The 17,263-nt window shown below is 41.9% G+C and overlaps 1 protein-coding gene across 2 annotated transcripts in view; it reads right to left on the reverse strand.

Annotated features, from left to right (window-relative positions):
* Nucleotides 1-17,263, reverse strand: part of fig4a (FIG4 phosphoinositide 5-phosphatase a) — a 97,201-nt gene that overhangs the window by 53,623 nt on the left and 26,315 nt on the right. For both annotated transcript variants that reach the window (XM_020454975.2, XM_020454976.2), the window contains 3 exons: nt 14,402-14,499; nt 5,945-6,078; nt 3,592-3,708 (listed from right to left, as the gene is read on the reverse strand). In XM_020454975.2, the coding sequence (XP_020310564.1) occupies nt 3,592-3,708; nt 5,945-6,078; nt 14,402-14,499 (349 nt within the window). The remainder of the gene's footprint in view (nt 1-3,591; nt 3,709-5,944; nt 6,079-14,401; nt 14,500-17,263) is intronic.

Consider the following 17,263-nt stretch of genomic DNA (forward strand, 5'->3'; position numbering starts at 1 on the left):
TCCCAGGTAGGAAGTTTTAGGTTGTAGTTATTATAGGACTATTTCTCTCTATACCATTTGTATTTCATATACCTTTGACTATTGGATGTTCTAATAGGTACTTTAGTATTGCCAGCCTAATCTCGGGCGTTGATAGGCTTGAAGTAATAATCAGCGCAATGGAAGAGCTGCTGGCAAATGCAGGAAAGTGCTGTTTGAATTAATGCTTACGAGCCTGCTGCTGCCTACCACCGCTCAGTCAGACTGTGCTATCAAATCATAGACTTAATTATAATATAATAACACACAGAAATACGAGCCTTAGGTCATTAATATGGTCAAATCCGGAAACTATAATTTCGAAAACAAAACGTTTATTCTTTCAGTGAAATACAGAACCGTTCCGTATTTTATCTAACTGGTGGCATCCATAAGTCTAAATATTGCTGTTACATTGCACAACCTTCAATGTTATGTCATAATTATGTAAAAATCTGGCAAATAAGTTCGCAGCGAGCCAGGCGGCCCAAACTGTTGCATATACCCTGACTCTGCGTGCAATGAACGCAAGAGACGTGACACAATTTGCAGAGTTAATATTGCCTGCTAACATTAATATGCAGGTTTAAAAATATATACTTCTGTGCATTGATTTTAAGAAAGGCATTGATGTTTATGGTTAGGTACATTAGTGCAACGATTGTGCTTTTTTCGCAAATGTGCTTTTGTTAAATCATCCCCAGTTTGGTGAAGTTGGCTGTCTTTGTTAGGAAGAAATGGTCTTCACACAGTTCGCAATGAGCCAGGCGGCCCAAACTGCTGCATATACACTGATTCTGTTGCACAAAACGCACGAGAAGTGACAAAATTTCCCTAGTTAAAAGAAATTCATGGCAATATTAACTAAATATGCAGGGGTGCGTCACCTGAGTGGGTTGATTCACTGATGTGGTCATCCTGTCTGGGTTGGCGCCCCCCCTTGGGTTGTGCCATGGCGGAGATCTTTGTGGGCTATACTCGGCCCTGTCTCAGGATGGTAAGTTGGTGGTTGAAGATATCCCTCTAGTGGTGTGGGGGCTGTGCTTTGGCAAAGTGGGTGGGGTTATATCCTTCCTGTTTGGCCCTGTCCGGGGGTGTCCTCGGATGGGGCCACAGTGTCTCCTGACCCCTCCTGTCTCAGCCTCCAGTATTTATGCTGCAGTAGTTTATGTGTCGGGGGGCTAGGGTCAGTTTGTTATATCTGGAGTACTTCTCTTGTCCTATTCGGTGTCCTGTGTGAATCTAAGTGTGCGTTCTCTAATTCTCTCCTTCTCTCTTTCTTTCTCTCTCTCGGAGGACCTGAGCCCTAGGACCATGCCCCAGGATTACCTGACATGATGACTCCTTGCTGTCCCCAGTCCACCTGGCCGTGCTGCTGCTCCAGTTTCAACTGTTCTGCCTTATTATTATACGAACATGCTGGTCATTTAATAACATTTGAACATCTTGGCCATGTTCTGTTATAATCTCCAACCGGCACAGCCAGAAGAGGACTGGCCACCCCACATAGCCTGGTTCCTCTCTAGGTTTCTTCCTAGGTTTGGGCCTTTCTAGGGAGTTTTTCCTAGCCACCGTGCTTCTACACCTGCATTGCTTGCTGTTTGGGGTTTTAGGCTGGGTTCTGTACAGCACTTTGAGATATCAGCTGAGGTGATTTGAGGTGTAAAAATAGGCGTTGATGTTTATGGTTAGGTACACATTGGTGCAACGACAGTGCTATTTTCGCGAATGCGCTTGTTAAATCACCGTTTGTTGAAGTAGGCTGTGAATCAATGATAAATTAACAGGCACCGCATCGATTATGTGCAACACAGGACAAGCTATGTGTAGTTAACCATGTGTAGTTAACTAGTGATTATGTTAAGATTGATATTTCTTTATGAGATAAGTTTAATGCTAGCTAGCACCTTACCTTGGCTCCTTGCTGCACTCGCATAACAGGTAGTCAAGCCTGCCACGCAGTCTCCTCGTGGAGTGCAATGTAATCGGCCATAGTCAGTGTCCAAAAATGGCGATTACCGATTGTTATGAAAACTTGAAGTCGGCCCTAATTAATTGGCAATTCCGATTAATCGGTCGACCTCTACCCAAAATGATGCACAATCGAGAGCACCTTGTCGGGCTGTATCACAGCCTGGTAAGGCAACTGCACCGCCCTCAACCGCAAGGCTCTCCAAAGGGTGGTGTGGTCTGCACAACGCATCACCAGGGGCAAACTATCATGACACCAACTGGTACTCAACTAGACTAAAGAAGGCCAATTCTATTGCTTCTTTAAAACAGCAGGACAGTTTTCAGCTGTGCTAACATAATTGTAAAAGGGTTTTCTAATGATCTATTAGCCTTTTAAAATGATACACTTGGATTAGGTAACACAACGTTCCATTGGAACACAGGATTGCTGATAATGGGCATCTGTACGCCTAAGTAGATATTCCATAAAAAATCAGCCGTTTCCAGCTACAATAGTCATTATCAACATTAACAATGTCTCCACTGTATTTCTGATTAATTTGATGTTATTTTAAATGGTGCTTTTCTTTCAAAAACAAGGATATTTCTAAGTGACCCCAAAGTTTAACGGTAGTGTGTATATATATTTTTCTTCTTTTGAATCCCGTTTGATTGATTGATTTATTTTCATAATTGTGGTTGTGTAAGAAGGTTAGCCTCCAGACTAGCAGTGAGCCCCACGGGAGTCTCCATATGAGTCAACCCAGGGCTAGTCAGAATGTCACATGTCTGGAAGCACAGAATAAATAATAAATGAAGAAGTAAATGGAGGAAGACTTTTCATTTGTGACACGTCTGGTCTGGACTGGTCTGGACAACAACCCCGCCAGAGACGAGAGAGTGGGCGGCCGTGTGTGTGTGTTTCTTAAGCATGAGCACATGTATAAAAGCAAGAGAGTGTGTTTGATAATGTAACATAAAGCTAATAAATACGTCATTAGAAGAATGGCTAGCAGCTTAGGTAACCAGATGGAAATGTCAATGCTTGTGATTAAGATATGCAGATAGTGATCAGTGCAGCTGTTCTTCACACCCTTCTGCTGCTGCATGCTCCATCATCTACGCTGATAGGTAGGGATACCCTGGCCATGACTATTCAGCAAGACTCCCATCTAACAGACCCATCTATTCCCATTACTGGACATTCATTTATATCAGAAGGGAAAAAAAGAAATGTAATTGCTATTAATGGGTGATTGTAAAATACTGTATGATTAGTTATTAGACGGAGCTTTATAGCAGCCCTCGGAGGGACTTTGTCTAACACATTAAAACAAACGTAGCAATAATCACAATTAAAACCAATTATGACAATTTAACACCAACCCCTGTAAAAAAATTGAGAGGGTGGGGTGAGGTAGTTATAGAGGTATAGGTTGGGGTGTAAAGGGCGCAAGTTTTTACCCCTCTGGGCTCACCTCTCGTCTGGCCTGTTTGTGTGTACCTCTCGTCTGGCCTGAGGGTATGTAACTCTTGTCTGCCCAGAGGGTGTGCGTGTGTACCTCTCGTCTGGCTTGAGGGTGTGAATGAGGGTGTGAGTGTGAGTGTGTGTGTGTGTACCTCTCGTCTGGTCTGAGGGTGTGGCAGAAGAAGTCAGAGCGGTTGATGAAGAAGCCGGTCCTCTTGACCACGTTCTCTGCTATCATACTAAGACGGTCCAGCACGTTATACAGCTTACTGAGAGAGGGAGGGAGAGGGGGAGAGAGAGATGAGATTATTATTAGAACACACTGGAAAACAGAGCAAACTGGAATGTTATTTGGTCCTGAACAGAGAGTACACATTGGCAGAATACCTGACCACTGTGACTGACCCAAAATTAAGGAAAGCTTTGACTATGTACAGACTCAGTGAGCATAGCCTTGCTATTGAGAAAGGCTGCCGTAGGCAGACATGGCTCTCAAAGGAAAATAGGCAATGTGCACACTGCCCACAAAATGAGGTGGAAACTGAGCTGCACTTCCTAACCTCCTGCCCAATGTATGACCATATTAGAGACACATATTTCCCTCAGATTACATAGATCCACAAAGAATTTGAAAACAAATTACATTTTGATAAACTCACATATCTATTAGGTGAAATACCACAGTGTACCATCACAGCAGCAAGATGTGACCTGTTGCTACAAAAGCAACCAGTTTAAATAAAACCATATTTATTATTTTTTGAACTTCAGCTACATTGAAAAGTTTCTATTCTTTTGAAACTTTCTGTGAGTGTAATGTTTATTCTGATTGTTTATTTTACTTCTGTTTATCATCCATTCAATTTGCTTTGGCAATGTAAACATATGTTCCCATGCCAATAAAGCCCCTTAAAGAGAGAGAGACAGAGAGAGGGGGCGGGGCCGGCAGACAGACAGAGACCGGGGCAAACAGACAGAGGGCAGACAGACAGACAGAGGGTGGGGCAGCCAGAGAGAGAAAACATATGAATGAGTGTTAGGTAACTTAAAAGGTCTCTTTGAAAAATGTTTTCATTGAACTTGAACATTTCTTTCAGGGACAGCAACAGTAACTCCTCTACTGTTAAAGTTAGGTCCATTGTTGGTGAGCGTAGCCTAGAGGTTCCCAAACTAGGTGGCAGATATGAAAATGGAGTTGCGGGAGAATTTCCCAAATCCCCCCCAAAAATGTCAGAAATAAATACAAAAAATATCTTATATCATCTTTGTATCTCAGCATTTTTATGTGGTTAACCTTAAAAATCTAAAATGAAACTGATTGTACTCCAAAACTCCCCAGCTTATGCTCTCCAAATGGATGTTAGCTGTGAGGATCGAGATGCCCATGCATTGACTTTTGTTGGCTATAAATTTTGGGGGAGGCGATTCACGAGGACATATTGTTCTGTCTCACGATTCCCGAGTGTGCTGTGGCTATATTGATGAAAAACAGATTCCATATGGGAAGGAATGGTAGGCTTTTGCACAGATGGAGCTCCATCTATCCCGGGACGGCAGGCAGGCCTCTGAACTCTGGTTATGAACGTGAATGTGATTTTTCGCATTGAGAGAGGAGCGGTTGTCATTCACAATGGATGTAAAAACAACTGACTTGGTTGACCTTCTGTGTAATGAAAATAACAGAAAACAGCATCAGTAAGTGTCCCACATGAGTGATGACTGCTCACCTCCAACACTTGGAAGGGCACTTTGGGACTTACTTCCCAAGACAACTGGTAACTCGGAATGAAAAGAGCTCCAACTGGGAAAATTTGCTTTGAACAGTCATGTAACTCGGGAACTCAGCCCTCTTTCTAGAGCTCAGACTTTTCGACCTGAAGATCACTAATGTCAGGATACAACCTCGTATTTTTCAGAGTTCCCAGTTGTCTTGAAAGCTCCAGAAAACTCATGGTAGACTACCCTTCGCCAGCTCATATGTGTGAAGCTGGATCCAGTGCTTGTCTGCATTAAAAGCAAATATAGATCAGGGTTGGATGTGACAGCAGAGAGGAGGTGCATACTGTCGACCACGCCCCCTGACTTTGAGAAGCTCCGACGCGACATTCATCAACCACACCCATCTCATTAGTGGTGGCAAGATATGAGACATTATACATCAGCATAACTTGCAATTGACTGTCACAGTCCCACATTAAAAGTAAACATTGGTTGTTAATTACAACAACAAAAGATTCACAAGGGTGGGGTCACAAGAATTTTCAGATATAAAAATAGGGTTGTGGACCCAAAATGTTTGTGAACCATTAAATGTTCTGAGGTATTGACTTAGGTTGCTGGGACAACATTTTGTACCTCTGGCTCTTACAGAACACGATGCTGGTGTAGGGTTAAGCTAAAGCAGCAGGTATGAGTAGGACGAAGTCGCAACCAAACACTGATCTTAGGCGTTTCCCCTTTAATGGTTAAGGATAGGGTTTGGGTGAGCTGATCCTAGATCTGTACCTCTTGGTGTATCGGGCCATGTCCCAGGCGATGTAGTCGATGCAGTGTTCTGGAGGGAGGAACTGGTTGAGGTTGATTACAGCAGGGAAGAGCTCCTCACTGAGGATCTTCTCATGCTTTCTCTTCTCTCGTTTCTACACACAGACACGGAGACACACACATCATCAGCATTACTCATTTACACTGAAGGAAAGGTCTCTGATTTATGAGAAAATGCATGAAAGTCTATGGTAACTTCATAATTTTTTGTCTCTGGAAAATTTCTCCCACAGCAACAGGAAATGTGAATTATGTAGATTCTAATTAATGGACTTTTTGTAGGGGTTGATACATTTTTCATTAGGGCAAATTTAAGTCTGAAATGTCAAAGTGGAAATTCAAATACACTACAAGTTTGTACAAGTGCAGGAAAATTCTCAGCAACAAAATAATGATCAAATTAAGATCCTACATCTGTAACTAAGATCAGATGGAGCTACCTTAAGAGAGAACTATTTCCAGACATTAATGGCAGTTCACCCACAGGAGCAGTGTGTGCGCATGTACGTGTCACGCATTAGTCATGACCTCTTCTCTCCAACGCAGACACACACACACAGTACTCCTAGCTCTGCATTGACATCAGCTAATCATGTCTACAGCAGCCAAACTATGTCTATCTACCAGAAGTTCAGTTCCTCTCTACAAAACGTTCTCTCAAAACACACTCTCCGTCACATATGCTGGCTACTTCCTGAGCACTGTCAGTTCCTATTCATTCTGTTTGAAGCCAAGAGAGTCTACCCCTGCTGCTCCTCCTGTCATCTCTCCTAAAGATCACCCCGGTCGCTAGACCTTCAACAACCTTTTAACCACTTATCTACAAAACACACACACGCCTCTATCAGTGTCACAGCCCAGTTAATAACCAGCCATTAACCACTGCCAGGCTCTCTCTCACAGCATGGCATCAAAACACACACACACGTGCCAAACAAAGTATCATGCATACACGCGCACAACTGCAAACACACTCATCATGTGCCAGCACACCATGTATCCAGTGCAGTACATGCTCTGCACACACAGATGGGAGTCATGCAAAATGCATGCACATGGATACACACAGATCTCACACACCTGCATAAGAGAGTGTGGCAAGGCATGACAGAGGCTCTTGATGTGACAAATGAACAGTGGTTAAATGTGTCTCTGCACAAACGAGGGAATTTCCCAGTTAAGAGAAATAGATCCTGATGAGTGACACACCCCCACCTACCCATCAGTGGCCAACACAAATCACTCCTACGTTGCAAAGTCTATGGTGACTTTTTTGATTTCTGCTTGTGAGTGAGATAGTGAGTGAGAGCGGGGGGGGGGGGGGGGACCGGGGAGCATGGGACTAATGGGGAGCACCCTACCCTCTCCCCCTACTGCACATGGCCGAGCTTGTGCAGTCAACGGAGGGCTGTGATTGGCTATCCCTCTCCTCGTTCCCTTGTGAGTGACATGCACAGGACACCCGAGCTCAGCAGTAAGAAGGGGGAGTTCACAACACTGTGTGAAGAGAGTGTGAGTGTGCATGAGTGCATTTAAGGTGGTTCTTCAACAGCTTGTAATCACTAGCCCCTAACCAGTTTCTCTCGAGTACCTCTTTTATCATTCCATCTGTCAGAGTAACCACAACAACTGTTCTTTTCCAATGTATTGAGTTAGCCTAGGGAGTTAGCCTAAACCTTCACTAGCTAATTAAACCAACACACCAGGCTATTGTCCAATCACATGAAGGTGTGATTCCAGGAATCCTGCTGGTTTCTTAGAAAAATCCTCAAGTGAAATTCTCAGTCATTTGGATGTGTCTGTCAACACTTCATTATGGTCATGTTGGATATTACATCTCTCCCCCTCTCCTTGTTTTCTCCCCCACAGGAACATCTGACATCTTTCTTTCTCCAAAAGTTTATTTAATGCCATCTTTAGTATAAATATGTTAATTGTAACATTGCAGTAATATAATGCTTGGAAAACAGCACACTTCCGAACATGATATATATTTTTTGTTTAACCTGGACCCGTCTCAAAACGAGCATCAGCTAGATACAATCGTCGACATAGTTGCACATGATAGAACGCTACATTGTAGCTGGTCCCATCAGATAACCTGGCACACGTTAGCCCTATGCTAACCTCACCAGCTGACAATGATTATATCCGATAAGTTCTGCATCAGCTACGATTGTATTTGGCCAATGCACATTTTGAGACAGAGGTCCAGGTTGAACTTAAAATTATTATGATTTTTTTTATGCGAGTATGGCCCCAATAGTTTCCAACCCACTTTACAGAACCGAGAACAACAAGAACCAGGAATAATTACTTCACACAGAAAGAGGACAACAGGACAACTCTGATTGAGTCAGAAGTGCTTGTATAACCATTCACTTCAGCGCTCTCCTCTCTGGCAGTATCACCACAAGCTGCTTGCCCTGCATTCTGTCACAAGTCACATTAACATATAGGTCTTTAACTTTGAAGTCAGAGCAGCAACAGAATGGCAACTAATGTATGGCTTGCCAGTCAAGTCCTCTCACTACTACTGGAGTGAGCTACACTACTGGTTTTAGAACACCTACTCATTCAAGGGTTTTTCTTCATTTTTACTTGTAAAATAATAGTGAAGACATCAAATCATGAAATACCACATATGTAATCACATAGTAACCAAAAAAGTTAAACAAATCTAAATATATTTTATATTTGAGATTCTTCAAATAGCCACCCTTTGCCTTGATGACAGCTTTGAACACTCTTGGCATTCTCTCAACCAGCTTCACCTGTAATGTTTTTCCAACAGTCTTGAAGGAGTTCCCACAAATGCTGAGCACTTGTTGCCTGCTTTTCCTTCACTATGCGGTCCAACTCTGCCAAAACCATCTCAATTGGGTTAAAGTCAGATGATTGTGGAGGCCAGGTCATCTGATGTAGCACTCCATCACTCTCCTTCTTGGTAAAATACCCCTTACACAGCCTGGAGGTGTGTTTGGGGTCATTGTCCTATTGAAAAACAAATTATAGTGCCACTAACCCCAAACCAGATGGGATGGCGTATCGCTGCAGAATGCTGTGGTAGCCATGATGGTTGTTTACCTTTAATTCGAAATAAATCACAGACCGTGTCACCAGCAAAGCACCCCCTCACCATACCACCTCTTTCTCCATGCTTTACGGTGGGAAATACACATGCAGAGATCATCCGTTCACCCACACCGCATCTCACAAAGACCTCCAAATCCTCAAATTTGGACTCCAGACCGAAGGACAAATTTCCACCGGTCTAATATCCATTGCTCGTGTTTCTTGGCCCAGAATGAAATTACACAAATTAATTTTTAACAAGGCACACCTGTTAATTGAAATGCATTCCAGGTGACTACCTCATGAAGCTGGTTGAGATAATGCCAAGTGTGTAAGCTGTCACCAAGGTAAAGGGTGGCTATTTGAAGAATCTCAAATATAAAATATATTATGATTTGTTTAATACTTTTTTGGTTAACACATGATTCCATATGTGTTATTTCATAGTTTTTACAATGTAGAAAATAGTAAAAATAAAGAAAAAAACGCTTGAATGAGTAGGTGTTCTAAAACTTTTGACATGAAGTGTAAATACACGCCAAGGTGAAACTAGTGTCGCTCATTGTGGTGTGTGCAGAGGTCAATGAGACAGAGATGTAATTTGAATGTACTGTGATGGATTCTGACTTCTGAACTTGAAATATCCTTGTTCATGGTACTGAGGGAGAGAGGCAAATGAAGAACGTTTACACTCTGTCAGAACACGTCATTGTTAGACATAAGGTATAGTATGGAAAGGAGAAGGGCCATAGTCTGGTGTCAGTTGTTGGGTTGTAATTTGAAATACTTGATACACCAGAAGTTAATGGATATCTGTAGGAGGAATGTATATGGTGGGTCAATTAAAGGAAAAGGCAATCACATGGTTGCGGTCACTGATAAGGGTGGAGAGCTGTGGATTAGTGAGGAATGGGGACCGAGGTCAGGTCACATTAAGGGAGAAGGAACAGTTTATTACCCACATCACTTAAACTTCCTGCGTAGCAATGAAGATGTTATGTTTAGAGAAAAGGAGGAGACATGGCAAGTCTGTTAGGACATCTACTTTGTGCATGACACAACAAATTTTTCCAACAATTGTTAACAGACAGATTATTTAACTTATAATTCACTGTATCACATATCCAGTGGGTCAGAAGTTTACATACACTAAGTTGACTATGCCTTTAAACAGCTTGGAAAATTACGTAATGGCTTTAGAAGCTTCTGATAGGCTAATTGACATCATTTGAGTCAATTGGAGGTGTACCTGTGAATGTATTTCAAGGCCTACCTTCAAACTCAGTGCCTCTTTGCTTGACATCATGGGAAAATCAAAAGAAATCAGCCAAGACCTCAGAATTCTTTTTTTTAGACCTCCACAAGTCTGGTTCATCCTTGGGAACAATTTCCAAACGCCTGAAGGTACCAAACTCATCTGTACAAATAATAGTACGCAAGTATAAACACAATGGGACCACGCAGCCATCATTACCGCTCAGGAAGGAGACGCGTTCTGTCTCCTAGAGATGAACGTACTTTGGTGCCAAAAGTGCAAATCAATCCCAGAACAACAGCAAAGGACCTTGTGAAGATGCTGGAGGAAACAGGTACAAAAGTATCTATATCCACAGTAAAACAAGTCATATATCGACATAACCTGAAAGGCCGCTCAGCAAGAAAGAAGCCACTGCTTCAAAACCGCCATAAAAAAGCCAGACTACGGTTTGCAACTGCACATGGGGACAAAGATTGTACTTTTTGGAGAAATGTCCTCTGGTCTGATGAAACAAAAATAGAACCGTTTGACCATAATGACCATTGTTATGTTTGGAGGGAAAAGGGGGAGGTTTGCAAGCCAAAGAACACCAACCCAACCATGAAGCACAGGGGTAGCAGCATCATGTTGTGGGGATGCTTTGCTGCAGGAGGGACTGGTGCACTTCACAAAATAGATGGCATCATGAGGACAGAAAATGATGTGAATATATTGAAGCAACATCTCAAGACATCGGTCAGGAAGTTAAAGCTTGGTCGCAAATGGGTCTTCCAAATGGACAATGACCCCAAGCATACTTCCAAAGTTGTGGCAAAATGGCTTAACGATAACAAAGTCAAGGTATTGGAGTGGCCATAACAAAGCCCTGACCTCAATCCTATAAAAGATGTGTGGGTAGAACTGAAAAAGTGTGTGCAAGCAAGGAGGCCTACAAACCTGACTCAGTTACACCAGCTCTGTCAGGAGGAATGGGCCAAAATTCACCCAACTTATTGTGGGAAGCTTATGGAAGGCTACTGGAAACGTTGGACCCAAGTTAAACAATTTAAAGGCAATGCTACCAAATACTAATTGAGTGTATGTAAACTTCTGACCCACTGGGAATGTGATGAAAGAAATAAAAGCTGAAATAAATCATTCTCTCTACTATTATTCTGACATTTCACATTCTTACAATAAAGTGGTAATCCTAACTGACCTAAAACAGGGAATTTTTACTAGGATTAAATGTCAGGAATTGTGAAAAACTGAGTTTAAATGTATTTGGCTAAGGTGTATGTAAACTTCCGACTTCAACTGTATATACTACCACTGGTGTGTGTCCAAATGTGACATTCTTGGTTCCAACCGCCGTGTCTTTGTGAGACGCAGAGTAGGTGAACGGATTATCTCCGCATGTGTGGTTCCCACCGTGAATCTTGGAGGAGGAGGTGTGATGGTGTGGGGGTGACACTGTTGGTGATTTATTCAGAATTCAAGGCACACTGAACCACAGCATTCTGCAGCAATACGCCATCCCATCTGGGTTGCGCTTAATGGGACTATCCTTTGTTTTTCAACAGGACAATGACCCAACATCTCCAGGCTGCGTAAGGGTTATTTGACCAAGAAGGAGAGTGATGGAGTGCTGCATCAGATGACCTGGCCTCCACAATCACCCAACCTCAACCCAATTGAGATGGTTTGGGATGAGTTGGACCACAGTGAAGGAAAAGAAGGCAACAAGTGCTCAGCATATGTGGGAACTCCTTCAAGAAAAGCATTCCAGGTGAAGCTGGTTGAGAGAATGCCAAGAGTGTGCAAAGCTGTAATCAAGGCAAAGGGTGGCTACTTTGAAGAATCTAAAATATATTTAGATTTTTTAAACATGATTCCATATGTGTTATTTCAGAGCTTCACTATTATTCTACAATGTAAAAAATAACAAAAATAAAGAAAAACCCTTGAATGAGTAGGTGTGTCCAAACTTTTGACTGGTACTGTATATACACTACTGTTCAAAAGTAAGTTTGTGGTCACATAGAAATGTCCTTGTTTTTGAAAGAAAAGCACATTTTTTTTGTCCATTAAAATAACATCAAAATGATCGGAAATACAGTGTAGACATTGTTCATGACTATTGTAGCTGGAAACGGCAGATTTTTTATGGAATATCCACATAGGCGTACAGAGGCCCATTATCAGCAACCATCACTATTGTGTTCCAATGGCACGTTGTGTTAGCTAATTTAAAAAAAGGTTATTTGATCAATAGAAAACCCTTTTGCAATTATGTTAGCACAGTTGAAGACTGTTGTCTGAATAAAGAAGCAATAGAAAGGGCCTTCTTTGACTAGTTGAGTATCTGGAGCATCAGCATTTGTGGGTTCGATTACAGGCTCAAAATGGCCAGAAACAAATACGTTTCTTCTGAAACTAGTCAGTCTATTCTTGTTCTGAGAAATTAAAGCTATTCCATGTGAGAAATTACCAAGAAACTGAAGATCTTGTACAATGCTATGTACTACTCCTTTCACAGAACAGTCCAAACTGGCTCTAACCAGAATAGAAAGAGGAGTGGGAGGCCCCAGTGCACAACTGAGCAAGAGGACAAGTACATTAGTGTCTAGTTTTTATGTATATTTTGTTTACCTTCATTTAACTAGGCAAGTCAGTTAAGAACAAATTTTTATTTTCAATGACGGCCCAGTGGGTTAACTGCCTGTTCAGGGGCAGAACGACAGACTTTTTTGTACCTTGTCAGCTCGGGGGTTTGAACTTGCAACCTTCTGGTTACTAGTCCAACACTCTAACCACTAGGCTACCCTGCCACAGATGCCTCACAAGTCCTCACCTGTCAGCTTCATTAAATAGCACCCGCAAAACACTCGTCAACAGTGACGAGGCAACTCCGGGACACTGGCTTTCTAGGAAGAGAAATGAAAAGCCATATCTCTGTCCAGTGCCTGTGTTCTTTTGCCCATCTTAATCTTTTGTTTTCATTGGCCAGTCTGAGAATTGGCTTTTAAGTGACACCAAACTTATTTCCGGGCAATTTGGATAACTAGGGCCACTAACAATTTATAGGGCATTCACTCCCTGCTCTAAAATGTAGAGAAAAACAGGGCAATTCAAGAGCGTGCTATAAATTAATGTCAAAATGTAGTTTCCTTTGCCCTGTCATTATCAATCACTTGTTCTTGACAGTGTTGATGAAATAAGAACGTTAATTTGCTAGGTTAGACTGAGGTGCTCTTGGTTGTATCTCTTCCATATTTAGCATTGGGAGGTGGCAGCATTTGGAGGTCTTTCTGCAGGATGGACCTATCAAAATCAACTTGATACCCTCGTCATTTTCATCTCCCGATCCCTGGCTTCCATTGGCTCTATATTGGCCATCAATTCACATTTAGAGGGGCCGTTTCTATAGCGATTTAAAGGGAAAGACTCAGAAATACATGATGAAAACAGGAACAGATTGTCTACGCGGAGGGTGGATAATGAAATTCAGTCTGTCAGCCTTCTAAATAAATATTATTTAGTCCCTATGTTGCTTTCTATTCCGCAGATTTCATTTAGAAAAAGCCCATGTTTTCACTCATGAACCTGTAGCCAATGGTTAGCTTGTCAGTTGATGTTCGATATTAGCGCCAATCTGCCATGAAGCAGCGCCACAGAGTTCTATTGAGCAGTGACCACTTTTTGATCATCCCGGTGACGACTGTCCATTCACTCTAAACATGCTCAATTCTCTGAGTATTCTCATGGTAGAGGCATGGGGTTTGGAGTATTGCTTTTCTGACGCAATTCTCTATTGAATGGACATATTTGTATAAACCTTGAATGAATTAATCATTTTATGGGTGAACACACTTCAATTTAAATGAAGTAAATGGATCCGTGGAGACAAACTGTGAAACAATCCTTTAACTGTCCGCTGATGTAACAGTATCATAGTAAATGGGTACTCTGAGGAAGGTTTCATCTATTGGACTCAGTTTCTACCAGAGTAATTATTCCGTTGTTCCATTAACAGTGTGACTGAGGTGTTGGTCTGAGGTGCCCTGTGGTGGGGGGTGCGGTGCGGCAAGGTGAGGTGCTGTTACCTTGACAAGGTTGAGGATGATGATGGGCGAGCCAAACCGCTGGAGCATCTGGTCAAAATGGAGGGCAGCTACATGGGCATAGGGGTCGGCCTGATCCACTGAAACACAACAGAGAGAGGTCAGAGAGCAGCTACACTACCGTTCAAAAATTTGGGGTCACTTAGAAATGTCCTTGATTTTGAAAGAAAAGCTTTTTTTTGTCCATTAAAATAACATAAAAATGATTGGAAATAAAGTGTAGACATTGTTAATGTTGTAAATGACTATTGTACATGGAAACGGCAGATATTTTATGGGATATCTACATAGAGGCCCATTATCAGCAACCATCAATCCTCTGTTCCAAGGCCACGTTGTGTTAGCTAATCCAAGTGTATCATTTTAAAAGGCTAATTGATCATTAGAAAACCCTTTTGCAATTATTTTAGCACAGTTGGAAACTGTTGTCTGATTAAAGAAGCAATAAAACTGGCCTTCTTTAGACTAGTTGAGTATCTGGAGCATCAGCATTTGTGGGTTTGATTACAGGCTCAAAATGCCCAGAAACAAATAACTTTCTTCTGAAACTTGTCAGTCTATAATTGTTCTGAGAAATGAAGGCTATTCCATGCGAGATCTTGCCAAGAAACTGAAGATCTCATACAACACTGTGTACTACTCCCTTCACAAAACAGAGCAAACTGTCTCTAACCAGAATAGAAAGAGTGGGAGAAGAGAAAGAGGAGAAACAGACGCCTCAAGTCTTCAACTAAATAATACCTGCAAAACACCAGTCTCAACGTCAACAGTGAAGAGGGGACTCCTGGATGCTGGCTTTCTAGGCAGGGTTGCAAAGAAAAAAAACATCTCAGACTGGCCAATAAAAATAAAATATTAAGATGGGCAAAAGTACACAGACACTGGACAGAGGAACTCTGGTTCACGGAGTCGCCTCTTCATTGTTGACGTTGAGACGGGTGTTTTGCAGGTATTATTTAGTTGAAGACTTGAGGAGTCTGTTTCTCAAACTAGACACTCTAATGTACTTGTCCTCTTGCTCAGTTGTGCATCGGGGCCTACCACTCTTTATATTCTGGTTAGGGCCAGTTTGTGCTGTTCTGTGAAGGGAATAGTACACAGCGTTGTATGAGATCTTCAGTTTCTTCGCAATTTCTCAACATTTCAGAATAAAGTTAATTGTTTCTGACCATTTTGAGCCTGTAATTGAACCCACAAATGCATGCTCTAGATACTCAACTAGTCTAAAGAAGGACAGTTTTATTGCTTCTTCAATCAGAACAACAGTTTTCAGCTGTGCTAACATAATTCCAGAAGGGTTTTCTAGTGATCAATAAGCCTTTTAAAATGATAAACTTGGATTAGCTAACGCACTGTGCCATTGGAACACAGGAGGGATGGTTGCTGATAATGGGCCTCTGTACGCCTATGTAGATATTCAATTTTTTTACATTTTAAATCAGCCGTTTCCATGTACAATTGTCATTTACAACATTAACAATGTATTTCTGATCAATTTGATGTTATTTTAAATGGACAAAGAAATTGCTTTTCTTTCAAAAACAAGGACATTTCCAAGTGACCCCAAACTTTTGAACGGTAGTGTACATGGGCGCACGGGTCGGCCTGGTCCACTGAGACACAACAGAGAGAGGTCAGAGGTTAGAGGGCAGATACATGGGCGTAGGGGTCGGCCTGGTCCACAGACGCAACAGAGCGAGGTCAGAGGGCAGATACATGAGCGTAGGGCTTGACCTGGTCTACTGAGACACAACAGAGAGAGGTCAGAAGGCAGCTACATGGGCGTATAGGTAGGCCTGGTCTACTGAGGTGCAACAGAGAGAGGTTAGCTACATGGCCGTAGGGGTCACTTTATCATCTAGTTCACTCAACTCTATTTTGACTGAGCGATGAGCAAACATTAAGGTTTAGGATGTTAGAAGGAAAGTGGGATACCTAGTCAGTTGTACAAGTGAAATGTGTCTTCCGCATTTATCCCAACCCCTCTGAATCAAAGCCATGCCACTGGCTGTATCATAAGGTAAGCAATAATGTTTCATATAATGATTCATAAGCATTTCATAAGACCAACCAAAAGGTAACCTAGAAACATTAAGGTGTCGTGTCTTTGGCTATGCCGGATTTGCTATTATATAAAATCCTTTCTCCGTAATTAAAATGACCTGATTGAGCTAATCATGTAAATGCAATTAACTAGAGAGTCGGGGCACCACAAAATAATATTTATAGAGTTGTTATCTTCCGAAAAAACTCTTAAAGACCTAGTAATATTTTATATCAATAGCAGTCAATATTAATCATCACCTTAATTCAGTCTCATCTGAAAGTTGTAAATTCTTGGTTATCTTCACGAATCCTGGTTGAATCAGCAATACAAAATTGGGTTTAATTATTTATTTACTAAATACCTAACTAATCACACAGAATTACATATACACAGAATTAATTATACCTTGATTCGGTCATAAAGGAAAACGTCCCTAGCGGGCGGAACAGATAGGACAGCTGGTTACACAAAAGAAAAGGGCTGGGTTTGAGTGAAAGAGCGGGAAGACTGAGGACCAAAGGAAGAAGCTGTGCTTTCGTAAATACAGTATTTTATGCATTCTAAATTACCACCCATTTGGAAAAGGAAAATGCAATAAATATTTACTCTGAGCTGCGCTTCGGTAGGTTGGTGGTAGATGGAAGGCCGTGTTGCCAAACCGAGTCCTTTGAAGAATGTCTCTGGTGGTCAATTGGATACGTTGTAGTAACGTCATTGTGTGATAGACGGAATACTCGGTCTGTTCCTTCTTAACCCGCGATTGCAGCTGCTGTTGCTAACTCAACGGCTAGGAGGTA

This window comes from Oncorhynchus kisutch, linkage group LG21, assembly GCF_002021735.2.
Source record: "Oncorhynchus kisutch isolate 150728-3 linkage group LG21, Okis_V2, whole genome shotgun sequence".
In the NCBI taxonomy this organism is placed as follows: Eukaryota; Metazoa; Chordata; class Actinopteri; order Salmoniformes; family Salmonidae; genus Oncorhynchus; species Oncorhynchus kisutch.